Source organism: Meriones unguiculatus, chromosome 1, assembly GCF_030254825.1.
Source record: "Meriones unguiculatus strain TT.TT164.6M chromosome 1, Bangor_MerUng_6.1, whole genome shotgun sequence".
NCBI classification, from domain to species: Eukaryota; Metazoa; Chordata; class Mammalia; order Rodentia; family Muridae; genus Meriones; species Meriones unguiculatus.
The window spans coordinates 34349498-34363058 of record NC_083349.1 but is presented as its reverse complement, the minus strand read 5'-3'; the positions used below and the strand labels follow the sequence as shown (position 1 = coordinate 34363058).

At 44.6% G+C, this 13561-nt stretch overlaps 1 protein-coding gene across 2 annotated transcripts; it reads right to left on the bottom strand.

The window, feature by feature from the left end:
* Positions 1-431: 431 nt before the first annotated feature.
* Positions 432-10088, bottom strand: Rfk (riboflavin kinase). Of its 2 annotated transcripts, none has more exons than XM_060387259.1 (4): positions 9905-10088; positions 7175-7326; positions 1824-1926; positions 432-1013 (listed from the first exon to the last, which is right to left on the bottom strand). In XM_060387259.1, the coding sequence occupies exons 1-4, from the start codon at positions 9933-9935 to the stop codon at positions 883-885; spliced, it is 417 nt and encodes a 138-aa protein (XP_060243242.1). In that variant the 5' UTR covers positions 9936-10088; the 3' UTR covers positions 432-882. The 2 variants fall into 2 exon arrangements, with proteins under 2 accessions (XP_060243242.1, XP_021508027.1); XM_021652352.2 differs by lacking the exon at positions 9905-10088 and adding an exon at positions 8084-8406.
* Between the last annotated feature and the right edge of the window lie 3473 nt (positions 10089-13561).

Here is a 13561-nt window from a genome sequence, read left to right as displayed (position 1 = left end):
TGCAATGCACATTAGCAGCTGACCACCGTTCACACAATGAGCAGAATGGCAGACACACAAGCAATCTCTGAAGCACATGGCTGTAGGACATTCCAAATGGGAAGAACATCAATCACTTGCAGGGGAAAAAAATGAACTGAAGTCACAAAAACAAACGTTAAGAGCAAGAACATGCACTCTTTAAAAAGGCATTTCAACAACCCAGAAGACAGTGTATGGCTGTAACAGGGAAAGGGGCCGGGAGTCTAGTTCACTGGTTGCACTTGCCTAGCGTGTGAGGCACCAGGTTCAATCCTCAGTACTGTGAAGAAAAGCAAAGGCCCTGGCATGGGTATAAGGCCACTTCAAGCTGAATGAAGAAGCCCTATACAGAACACTGGGACACTACAAGAAACTGACCTCGTGGGAAATGAGTGACTCAAAACTCAAAGTTTGTAGGTCTGTAAAAATATATTAATGCACAAAATAATAAAAATACAGGCTGGATTTTCCTCCTTGGGTAAGCTCCATGCGATGCATTTCCGGGGAAGAGTTTCCATTGAGCAGCATTCGCTTGCTGGGCTCACCAGCATCAGTGCACGGGGTTATCAAGTGCAGCCAGTCCTCACATTCCCAAGTGACTTGCTTTTCCACCCACACTCACAGGCTTTATTTCCATTACAAGACACTAGCTTTCTAGTGCTACATTTTAATCAACGTTATTACATTTTAAAAGTCTTGATTTTTTTGAGTGAATCTTTTAGTGCGATACAACATGATGGAGTAAACGCTGAAGACCACTTGACAGCTACAGGGAAAGGTTTGATTTAAAATATGATCAAGATGAGACTGTATCAGAAGCAGTGAGACATTAGTGAGTGGATAGGTAAGGTACTCTTTTCATCAGTGGCCATTCATAATTTTGCCTTTAGAAACTTGGAAGAAATTGTCATCTTTGAGTTTCAAGTGTTCTGGTAAATCCAGCTGTTTCTTAGCCTCTTCAATGTCACCTTGAATCGCTGAAATAAGTGCCTCTGGAAGAAAAGAAAACCGATGAACTTCTGTACTACTCCCTTGCCCAACCACTCCTAAAAACACCTAAATAGCCACAGCGGCCACAGCCCTGGCAAAGGACAGAGGAGCACTCAGGGCTAGTCCCATGTCTTTCTCCAGGGAAAGTCAGTGTTACACAAAGTGTTCTCTTGTAAGGAAAAACAAAAACAAAAAACTTTCCCATCCATCACAGTTGTACCTATATCAACAGGCATTTAATGACACCTGAGACAAATCTCTTCTAATTGCTACTTCTCACATTTCCAGCAACCTTCTATCCAGCCAGCCTTGCAGGAGCAGATGTCAGATACCATCACTCCCTACCTGTTAGAACTTGGGTGCCTCCTGGAACTCATGTGCTAGAAACAACCCCTAAGGTTGAAGGCATCTGGAAGTGGAAACTCTGGGAAGTGACTGGGCCAGGAGGACAGAATAGATTCCTGAGTAGCTGTGATACAGGAATGAGATTGTTGCCACCTCCTGAGAAGGCCCTCACTAGGTACTGACTACACGCTACCATCATGCTCCTAACTCCAGCCTCCAGAACTATACACCAAATAAATACCTTGTACTTCGTCAGACCTACAGAAAACAGCCTACGGCAAACAACTTAACCTCTCCTTTATCAAGGAGATGGGCATAGCAACACCTCATATGGCTACTGTGGTGACAAAGGGATTAGCTTGTATATGATACTTGAAAATAGTGCATTAAAATGCTCAACTCTATGTCCCATCATAGTAGCAGCTGTAGCAGCCATAATACTATCAAAGATTAATTTAAATTCTTACCTAAAGAATCAAAGTTCTTTTCAGGTCTAAGGTAGCCAACAATGGCCACATTGAGAATTTCCCCATAGAAGTCCTCTTTGAACGTATGTATGATGTGGGTTTCCTACAAACAAAAACAATGAGAAGATTACCCCTGGAGTTGTAGAGACAGCTCAACAACCAGTTAAAAAGCATCAGGTCCTCTTCTGGAGGACCCAGGTTTGATTCTCAGAATCCAGAGGATGACACATAACTGTAACTTCAATCCCAGGAGATCCAACAACCTCTTCTGGTCTCCTCTGACACCAGGCACATACATGGTGCATTTTACATATATGCAGGCAAAACATTTATATGCATAAAATAAATGACATTTTAAAACTGGAAGCCTCTCCTATCAGTCCTGGCATGACCCCTGTTTAAAATGAGGTGGGAGGAAGAGCAATCCATTCTGGTCAGATGAGTCAGGCTTTACCAGACTTTCCTCACACGTACATCTAAGAGCAGGAAGCACAATGGTGGCGCACACCAGCAATCCCAGCACTCAAGAGGGTAAGGAATGAAACCTAGAGCTCAAAGCCTGGCTACATATAAAATCTCAGGCTGCCCTGGGCTATAAAGACCCTTTCTCAAACAAATAAACAAACAAACACTCCACAGAAATAAGACAGGAAAGGCCAGACTAAATGAAACTAGGATTAGATTAGAAACTGGGGACTTCTATAAACTAGAACAATCTATCTCGAGGTATATTTTTAAGTATATGACTTTACCTGATTTATGAAGCTATCCTAAAACTGAATTATCTGTTTTACCTACAATCGTTTAGAGCAAGAGAGAACTTTAAAACAAATTATGAAAGACCTATTTAAAAATAAACTAAACATGCCAGGCAGTGGTGGCATATGCCTTTAATCCCAGTACTCAGGAGGCAGAGGCAGAGGCAGGCTGATTGCTGAGTTCAAGGCCAGCCTGGTCTACAAAGAAGGAGTTCCAAAACAGCCAGGGCTGTCTCAAAAAAATTAAATAAATTTTAAAACATAAACTCACACTCTCTTCTACTAGGGATCAAACTCACAGCCTTTCATTCACTGGGAGATTTCCACACTAAAGCCCTGGGTCTTTCAGGCAGTCTTGGATGCAGCCCTTGAGCTCCTCTGGCTCTTGCCTCCTGGGGACTGAGAGTGCAGGCACCTGCAGGCTGCTGAGAGCCTTCTGAGCTTGTTAACAAAGGAACAGTAGTGAAGCTGCAGCTGCTGCCCTGTTCTGCCCCATCTTCTCAATTTAGAGGGAAGAACTTGGGACATACCCTCTCTTATTATATCCACATTTCAAGACACCCTTAAAAAAAAAAGAGCATCAGAAAAACTAACCAGCTATTCTAAAACTGATATGGTAAAACCAAAAGCATCCAAGAAAGTCTTGAGAACAGAACTGGAGAATTTACACTAACAAGAATCAGGCCTGGTGGTGCTGACCTGTAAGTCCAGCTATCCGGGAGGCTGTGGCAAGAGATTTTCCTGTCTGGGGTACAGAGAAAAGTCAAGACCAGCTCCGGCAACTCAGTGAAACCATCTAACAAAAAATGGGTAGAGCACTGGGATATAGCTCATGGTAAGGTCTTGTTAGGTATGGGCAAGATTTCCACAATGCTATGGAAATTCAACAGTGTGATAGGGGCTCAAGGATAGAAAATAGTTCTGTAATCCCAGCACTCAGGAGCTGGGGTAAGATTACCTATCAGGCAAGAGTCCTATCAGACTAGGCTACAGGAGAGCCTTTCTCCATAGGAGAGATGGGCTGGGCGAGACGCACACCTATAATTCCAGCACTCTGGGAGGCAAAGGCAGGTGAATTCCAAACCAACCAGATCTACAAAGAGGGAGTTCAGGACAGCCAGGGCTACACAGAGAAACCCTATCTCAAAAATCCAAAAACGGGTGAGATGGCTTAGTGGGCAAAGGTGGTTGGCACCAACCTAGAAGATCTGAGTTTGATCCCTAATTAGATTATTAAAAACACTAGCTATTAAAGAAAATAATGATCTGGCCTATACTAAAATAGGACACTTTTATTAGGGCAAAAAGATTCCTCATAGATAGCTGTCATTGACAACTAACAATTATTAAAATAAACAGCCTGCCCTGAACTGCATGAGCATCATGACAGGGGTAACTGAGTTTCTCACAGCATAAGAATTCAAGGCAGTCCAGAAGTGGCTTGATACTTCTATTATCTGAGCAGCTAACAAAGGAAGTAAAGCCTCTCCTGTCTTTTCCTTCTTCTCCCCACAGGAAAACAAGCTAGTGTTCTCTTATCAACTCTTCTTATCTCTCCAACAATTTTCACCCCCTAAATCAGCAGTCTCAGGGACTTGAACTTTGAGAGTTCAAGGTCATTAAGATCCGTTACAGCAGCTCTCAACCTAGGGTGTCCACCCGCTTAGCAAACCTCTACCTCCAAAAAAAATTTACATTTGCATTATGATTCATAACAGTAACAAAATTACAGTTATAAAGTGGCAACAAAAATATTTTTTATGGTTGTAGGTCACCATAAGATGAGAAACTATTAAGGAGATGAATAATTAGGAAAGTTGAGAACCACTAATCTATTAAATCAGCACTTAGGTCGGTGGTTTTCTGTAACACCCTTCTCTCTTATTAACTCCTCAAAGTTAAAATTTTAACTTTAACTCCTGTGTGCTGGCACAGGCCTGGCACTCAGAAAGCAGAGGATGGCTCATGAGTTCAAGGTCAGCCAGGGTTACATATCAAAACCATAAAATAAAATTCTACCACTAACTCTACTTCTTCCACACATCTGGGCTACAAAAGATATATCAAGTCCAACAAGTATTTAAGCTTGGGGGCTCCTGTGATCAAAAGTAGGCAAGAAAACAAAACAAAAACCCTATACCCTCAAAGCGATTTTAGAGGGGCTAAGAGGGTACCTGTTGGGGTGATGCTTTTGTGCACTGTGTATTCAAATGCTGATTTATGTACCCAGATCTGACTGTAGTCCAGACTTTGGTACTGTCATTATTATGAAGCATCTCTGACTCAATATTTTGTAAAACATTGTTCTACATCACCTTCTGACTGCTCAAATAAAGAAATGAATGGCCAATGAGAGAGAGAGACAGAAAGGTGTGTCTCTGGTGGGACCAGACAGGGTGGAAGTTGCCATCAGAACAGAGATGAAAGCTGTGCAAGGGTAAGACTAAGATGGCAGGTAAAGGGCCATTTGGCTGGGAAGTAGGCCACACCAGTGTTACTGGGTTAGAATAGCTGAGTATCCAATGTCCGAATGGGTTCCCTAGTAATGGGAACAGGGACTGTCTCTGACATGAACTCAGGGGCTAGCTCTTTGATCAACATTCCCTGCCGGGGGGTCGGGGGGGGGGGGACATTGCAACCTTACCAGGCCACAGAGGAAGCCAATACAGCCACTCCTGATGAGACCTGAGAGACTAGGATCAGATGGAAGGGGAGGAGGACCTCCTCTATCAGTGGACTGGGGGAGGGAGGGGCATGGGTAGAGAAGAGGGAGGCAGGGACTGGGAGGGGATGGGAAAGGGGGCTACAGTTGGGATACAAAGTGAATAAACTGTAATTAATAAAAATTTTTTTAAATAAGAAAAAAAATATAGCCGAGTATCTGCCCAGATATAATGCCTGAAGCTTTTAATAAATACAATAGGTCTCTGTCATTATTCAGAGCAAGGGCGGGCATAGAAAAACTATAATTTCAGGTAGGTAGGTAAAATGCTGGGCCAGTATCCCGTGGCCCTGGATGGGAGGCCTGGTTTGATTCCCAGCAATGTTAAAAGACAACAGAGCAGGAGAGAGAGCAGAATGAGGTCGCACAGCATCACAGTAAGCAGTCTCTCTAAAGGCAGTCATGCAACTTTTAATAAGACACTAACTGGCAAAGACCAACTTCCTGAATGCTTCTTTAAAGAGCCTCACTTTGGAGCTTTTGGGTGGCCCGTGCCTGTAATCCCAGCACTTAGAAGGCAGAATATTTTGGTGTCCTGGGCTACCTACAAGAATGAAGTCTAGAACAAGCTGGGCTAAATAAAAAGATCATGTCTTAAACAAACAAAGCAGCTGGGCATGGTGACTCATGCCTTTAATTGGCACATGCCTTTAATCCCAGCACTGGGAAGGTGGAGGCAGAGGCAGGTGGAGTTCCAGGTTAGGTAGGGACACAGTGAGACCCTGTCTCAAAACAAACTAATGCCTCATTCTTATTTCTGATAAATACAAATGCATGAGCAATGACAAAGACATTGTTTTAACACCTGGTAGAACATCCACATCTGTCACCTAGCACAAGGAAGGTAAAGGTAGAAAGACTCAAATAGGGTATCACAATACAATCCAAGCTATATTTGTTATCCTCCTGCATCAGTGACCGAGTGCTAGGATTATAGGCATGTCCAATTGTACGGTTGCAGCAGTTACTTTAACTCAAAACGGAGGGCTAGGGTGAAGTCTCAGCAGCAGTTAAGAGCATGTGAGGACCTGTGTTTTGTTCTCACCACTCAAGCTGGACAGCTTCTGTTAACTCCAGTTCCAAAGGATCCAACCTTTCTGGCTTCCATGGGCACCTAAGCTCATATGCACATCCACACAGACAGGCACAATACAGAATATTTAACTTAAATGGATTAAACTTGTCTCTCAAAGCTAGGCGTGGTGGTTTGTGCCTTTAATCCCTGTACTTGGGAACCAGAGGCTGGTGGATCAAGGCCAGCCTGATGTACATAATGAGCTACAGGACAGCCACAGCTACGTAGTTGAGACTCTGTCTCCAAAAAAAAAAAAAAAAAAAAAAACAAAACACAACAAAAAGCATCCAGCTAGCAGCTGATGTTTTAAGAAAATGTCAATTAAAAAGCAGAGAGGTTAGCAGAAAATTATTACAAAAACCTGGTCCAACTACATACCATACCCTCTATGAGGACACTCACTTTATTCAAAGGGAACAAAATAAGAGCAGAAACATGGGGGGAAAATACTCCATTCAAATAAATAGATGCTTTTGGGAAAGGGAAGCAGGAAAGTAGAAATGTAGAATAGCATACAGTCTAGGCTGTTCTTTTTGTTTTGTGACAGGGTCTCTCTCTGCAGTCTTGGCTTCCTGGAAACTATACAAACTAGTCTGGAACTCAGAGATCCACTTATCGCCACCTCCCAAGGGCTAGAATTAAAGGCGTGTGACACCACTCAGCCACCCAGGCTATACCTGAACTTATGATGCCCCAGCCTCAGCAGAACCAGCATGTCTGGCAATACTTTACCTTGAAATGTTAAGTATGCTGAGGAGTTCTGCGTACATCTACTAGAGCAAAATGCGACTCTTACCATGGACTTTTTCACATTCTTGTAGTATGGGTTCCATCCTATGCTCACGACCATCTTATGGACGTCTCCGCTGCCAACACTGGCCCAGCCGTAGTAAATGCCAGTGGACACATCAGCTGGAAGATTGTCTACTACTTGTTCAGGAAAATTGGCTAAAAAGAAATAAAGAGATATTCAGTGTTACACGTTTCATATTAATTATCGGCTAAAATCACATTAAAAGGTTATCCTGAATCTTTACACTCCAACTCCCGGGATCAATCCAACCCTCCATATTCTGGCTTTGATTTCTTCTCTTACGACAGCACGGGTTATGAATGAGGCACAGGGCAAGTGTATATATCTCTCAAAAAAGCCACACAAAAATGTCCAGAAGTAGAAACACAGAATTAAAGCGGGGGAGGTTCACCGTAGATTACTCCCCACTCCGGAGGCTACAGGAGCTCTCCAAGAGCTCAGGAAGTACGCGGCATCTTGAAAAACCCAGCGAGACCCCGTCTGCTGGAATTAAAACAAACCAGTCCTTTGTTTTTGCTCTTTTCCTAGTAACGTTTCTAAGCAGGCCGAGTCACTTTAAAAGATCCTTATTTTCAAAACCCACAACCCCAAACCCTAAGTTCAAGGACTGTTTCAATAGGTCAAGGGGCAGCCGAGGTAACATTTTCAAGAACGGGCAATCAAGTCGCGTAGCCAGGCCAAATAAACGCTGGCTCCCACAGAACCGCCCGTGTGGTCACCGATCACTACACAGTGACATCTAAATAGAACTTCCGACAGCTTGAGAGTTCGGCCGACCCGACCTGCAGGACCTCCCCGCACCGGGCTCCGCAGCCCGTCGCCGGCGGCGGGGGAGCGGCCAGCGGGTCGTCTGCCCCCGGCCCCCGGCTCCACGGCCCGGGGCGCGCTCACCGGTGGGGATGCCCAGCTGCTTGGAGCCGCGGCCGAAGCCACGCACCACCTCGCCGCGGCAGAAGAACGGCAGGCTCCTCATGACGCCGACCTCGGGGGACGCGGGCGGCAGCTCCTTCCGCTCCTGAGGCAGCGCCGCCGTGAGTGCGGCGTCCGGGCCCGGGCCAGCCGGGGAGCCCGTGGGAGCCGGGCCGGCGGGACACCCGCCGCTACCACTCGCCTGCCCCGCGGAGCGGCCGTTCGGCCGGAACTGCGACAACCGCGGCGAACGCAGGAGCCTTCGGCCCAGGCGACCGGCCTGCTCGCTTTCCGTAGCTCCCCCCGCCCCGCGGTAGCCCCGCCCCCGCCGCTGCGGCCCCGCCCAGCTCCCTCGCCCCGCCCCGTATCCGTGTGCCCGCCGCTCTCCGCGGCCCTGGTCCATTCCCCGCGGTGGAGACCCCGCCCCTGCCCCTTGGCCCCGCCCCCACCCTTGGCCCTGCCTCTGATTGCCTCCTTCTCAGCCTTTTTCACACTGGGCTGTGCTGAAATAAGCATTGCTCACAAAATAATTTCAGTTGTTCTATTTTTCCACCACGAATTTACATAAAATTCTGCCCAGCCTTTGCCGCCACTTTCTTTTCCCTTACTTGTATGTAGCTTTGAGAATGTTTAGCTGACGTTAAAAATGTTTTCTCTATATTGGTACCAAGGAGACCTTATTGGTGGAGTTTCATTTCCTCGACTCTAGTCCACTAACGCAGCATTTACTGTGAACAATCAATTGAGATGACTCAGTACCTTCAGGACGGCCTTCGTTCTTTGTAGGAAACAAAGCACACCGCAAGCTGCCGGGTAATTAAGGCAAGTGGCTGTAACGCCGGGCCCCAGGGGAAGCTGACACAGTGAACAGTCGAACAGAAGTCTTTAGAAAAGTTCAGACGACTGTGAATACGAGCTCATGCTAGCCCTAGATTAAACAGAATTTGAATGTAGCCCCTGCTTCCTCAAAAAACTGACTTACGAAAACTACTTAACAAATTGCCCGGAAGTACTGAGAGTTGTAAGGTGGGCATGGTGCAGCATAGCTACATTCCCCGGAGTCAGATGCTGAGCTGCAAAGACCTAAGAAGCTAAAAATGTAGTAACTTAACCATGGTTGACATTCTCCTTCTGTGAGGCAATGGTTTAGGGTGGGTTGTTTCTTTTTTCTTTCTTTTTCTAAGGTGGTGGTGGGGGAGGGTCTCGCTGTGTATGCCAGACTGGCCTCAGCCTTCTGTGTGTTGGGATTAGAGGCCTACACTAAACACGCCTGGTTTTACAGCTGCTCCCCAGGTGTCTTTAATTCAAAATAGTTGATTTGTTAGAATGGTAGTTTTCAGTTTCTTCACCTTGAGTGATAAACCAGGTACGGAAATGAGAGTGCTGGGATTTAAGGAGGTGTGGTCACTAAGCCCAGTTTAAGATAAATGTTTGTTTGTTGTTTTTTTTTGTTTGTTTGGTTGGTTGGTTTTGGTTTTTCAAGGCAGGGTTTCTCTGAGGAGCCTTGGCTGTCCTGGACTCATAGCTATCCGCCTGCCTCTGCCTCCCTGAGTGCTGGGATTACAGGCGTGCACCACCAAGCCCAGCCAAGATTTTTGTGAAGTAAAATAGGCAGAGTGTGGATTCAAGGCTAGCTGACTGTCCTGGCTTATCTAAGCTTGTTATTTAGACCAAAGTATCCTTGAACTCACAGAGATTTGCATGCCTCTACTGCCCAAGTGCTGAGATTAATGGCATGTACCACCACACTCAGAAAGCTCCATTTTCATGCTGCTGTTGACATGCGTGTCTACGGATACTTACTGTGTATTAGTAGAGATATAGAAGAGAACATTCTGGTCCTTTTCCACTGCAGCTTGGTAGCCTTCAGTGGCTTCTTTTGCTTGCTCTTCTGGGTTCTGTCTCTGTTTTATCTAGTAATTGTTAAGTCTGAGAGTTCTTCACAGAGACCACCATACAGAAGAGTATTTCTCAAAGCAAGAAACCCGCATGCAAGGGTCAGACCACACACACACATATATGTATGTGGCAACGGACCCCAGCAAAGGTGTGTAGGCTTTTTTATAGGAAACTAGGGGAATTCTAGCAAAGGTTAGGTAATCTAAAACCTCATCCGTGGGTGCCGGAGAAGTTACAAGTGACAACTCCTGACTGGTTTGCATCCAGGTGGTCAGTGGGCCACATTCCTGTGCCATGAATGTTTTACTACAGGATGAGATAAGGCTTCCCAGCATAGATGCCCCATTCTGAGATAAGATATCTTCCCATTCCTGTGGTTATCTCCAAACTTGGGCTTTATGGTCTGTTTCTGGAGCTGGTGACCTACAGCCTAGTTCCTAGGACTGAGGACTTTGATTTAAAGTCAGGCCTGGTCCTAAAATGGAGACAAACTGGAGTTTCTGTCGTCCTCTCATAATCAAATCAGAATCTGTCAAAGATGGGGGGAGTGCTTGCAGATACTCAGATGTGTAGGCCATGAGACTTGTTATTTTTTCACACTCATTAATAGTGTGCAATGCGTTTGCTTCAAGAGACACTTTACTGAGCATTCTTGATTACCATTTCTTTTGCAAATCTAGAGTTGAAAGAGAGAATATATATATTCGTCAAGCTTGGTGCTTTTAAACACAAGAATTATCCAAAATATCTCCATTTCCCCTTTTGAATTGCACTTGAGGCACTCATAGGACCGCCACTGGCAGGGAAGGAGACCCTCCTCTGAAGAGCTGTTTCTTCAGGAAGAAAGGTCACAGTAACAGTAAACTGGGAACTACTGAAGGAAAAAACAGTCTATCTTCAATGAACAATCTAAGAACAACTTTAATACTAAGAAAATAAGCATTCCAGTTTTAAAAAATGGAAAAAAAGCAGGCCAAGCTGGGTGGTGTCCACCTTTAATCCTAGCACTCAGGTGGAGAGCTGTCAGTTCAAGGCCAGCCTGCCCTACACCTGATCAGCCAAGGCCAATCCCAAAAATAAACAAACAGAGAGATAAGGAGATAACACTACAAGGCAATTGGAACCTCTAATACCAGTAAGCTGACCGAATTGATTATTTGGATGTGAAGGGCAGGTTCCCTCACCCATCCTTGGAAAAATATGGAGCAGACCAATTCAAGGCTCTTGGCAGTTTATAAAACCAAACATCCTTTTTCTATATACACTCCCGCAGTTAGGTCAGATGTGGCGGCATGAGGCTGTGTTCCCAGAACTTGCGAGGCTAAGGCAGAAGAGTCTGAAGCTACAGATTAGCCTTTGAGAGCAGACACAAAAATCCAAGAAACCTTGATATAAAAAACATAGTATTTTATTGTACTACGTAAATATCTTTTGTGGTTCAAAGTTACAAATTTGGGCAGTGAAGATTGACTCAGTGAAGACACAGTAACAATTGAAACTGTACAGGGGTTGAGACAGATGATAAATCTTCCTTCAGCCCTGTGAGTTCTTAGTTGGAACAGACTCCTACAATGAAAGGAAAAGCATTAAGACAAAAACCCGAAGGCTGGCTGGTGTAAATGGCCCACCCTGCACAGGGGGAACCCAGGGGAAGAGTCATTTCCAAAGGGTTACTCAGATTGCCAGCTGATGCAAATCTTCACTAGACAACAGCAAATGTTTAGAAAAAGGAGAGGACAAAGGAAAAGGACTTTGGAGGGTTTGTTGTTTTCACTCATGGTTTTTGTCTTTTGTTTTGAGACAAGCCTTTACTCTGCAGCTCAAGCTATTCTCAAACCCTAGATCCTTTCCTCTCTGTCTTGGTGGGTGAGATGACAGTTGCACAGCACCTGGCTGGGTGAAGAAAAGGGTTTCATGCCTCTAGAGTGGAAAATAATGGAATGTGGACAAATGACACACAGAGCCTTTTGGTAAAGCCAGTCCATGTGGGTCCCTCTGAGCCCGTATCTGGGCTGGCAAATTAGGTATATGTGTATATCTGTATGTGTGTAGCTGTGTGTAAGTGAGTGTCTGTGGCTGCCAGAGTCATCAGGTCCTCTGAAGCTGGAGATCCAGGCAGTTGTGAGCTCATGCAGGTTCTGAGAACTGAACTCAGGTCTTTTGCAAAAGCATTGCATGTTCTAACTACTGGGTGGTTTCCAGTGCAGCTCAAATAACTTTTATCTTAAAGAAGTATGGTTTCCTATTCTTATTTCCCTCAACGGATACTAGGACACCTGAATTTGGTTCATATCACAGGAAATTTATATACGTACACATATTATATATGTATGTATGTGTATATGTACATACATATGATAGTGTTGTGGTGGTTTGAATAAGAATGACCTCAAAGCTAGGTGGTGGTGATGAATCCCTATAATCCCAGCATTCAGGAGGCAGAGGCAGATGGATCTCTTTAGTTCAAGGCCAACCTGGTCTACAGTGAGTTCCAGAACAGCCAAGGTTACACAGAGAAACCCTGTCTTGAAAAACAAAACAAAACAAAAGAATGACCTCCCTAGACTTACATATTTGAATGCTTAGTCACCAGGGAGTGGATGATAGCATTAGAAGAATTAGGAAGTGTGTCTCTAGGGCTAGACTTTAAATTTTCAAAAGCCCTTGCAGGCCCAGTTTCTCTGCCTCTCTACTCAGTGGCTGTAGCTCTCTGCTACTGCTCCAAAGCCACGAGGGCCACCAAGCTCCTGCCATAACCCCACTATGATAATAACGGATTAACACTCTGAAACTGAAAACAAATGCACAATTGAATGCTATCTTTTATAACAGTTGCCTTGGTCATGGTGCCTCTGCACAGCAAAAGAACAGTGACTAAGACAACTTGAAAGCCAGATTCATAACATATTTTAATGAAATTTGGATCAACTGTATTTGTATCTTCTTAAAATGCACAATTTATTTTATTTTTTTAATACACAGTCCTACTGTGTAGCTCTTACTGATTTTGCAGTTTAGACCGGACTAGCCTTGAACTCACAGATATCTGTCAGTCTGTGCCTCCCAAGTGCTGGGATTAAAGGTGGCACCACCACTGCCTTTCAGGACTTTGGTTTTCTTTGTTTCTCCTCCTCCTCCTCCTCCTTTCTTCTTTCTTCTTCTTCTTCTTCTCTTCTTCCTCCTTCCTTCCTTCTTTCTTTCTTTCTTCTTCTTCTTCTTCTTCTTCTTATTATTATTATTATTATTATTATTATTATTATACTGATCTGAGTCTATTATTGTAGAAAAGAAAGCTCAAACTGAGATCTGGGACGTACTGGACTCAGGCCAGGAAGAATCCACGACATATGTTGAGCCTTTGCAATGACATCCAGTCACCCATGCTGGGAGGCTAACAGGTCCCTGTCTCTGTTGAACTATATCATAACCTATAGTGAGATGCTTGTGTAGTTAAATACAAGCATTGTTGTATGTTAAATACACCTCTCAGTAGCGCGGTCCTGGATGCCAAGGGCACTAACGAATAATTCTATCATCTGCCTGTGTGGGCTATAAATCAAA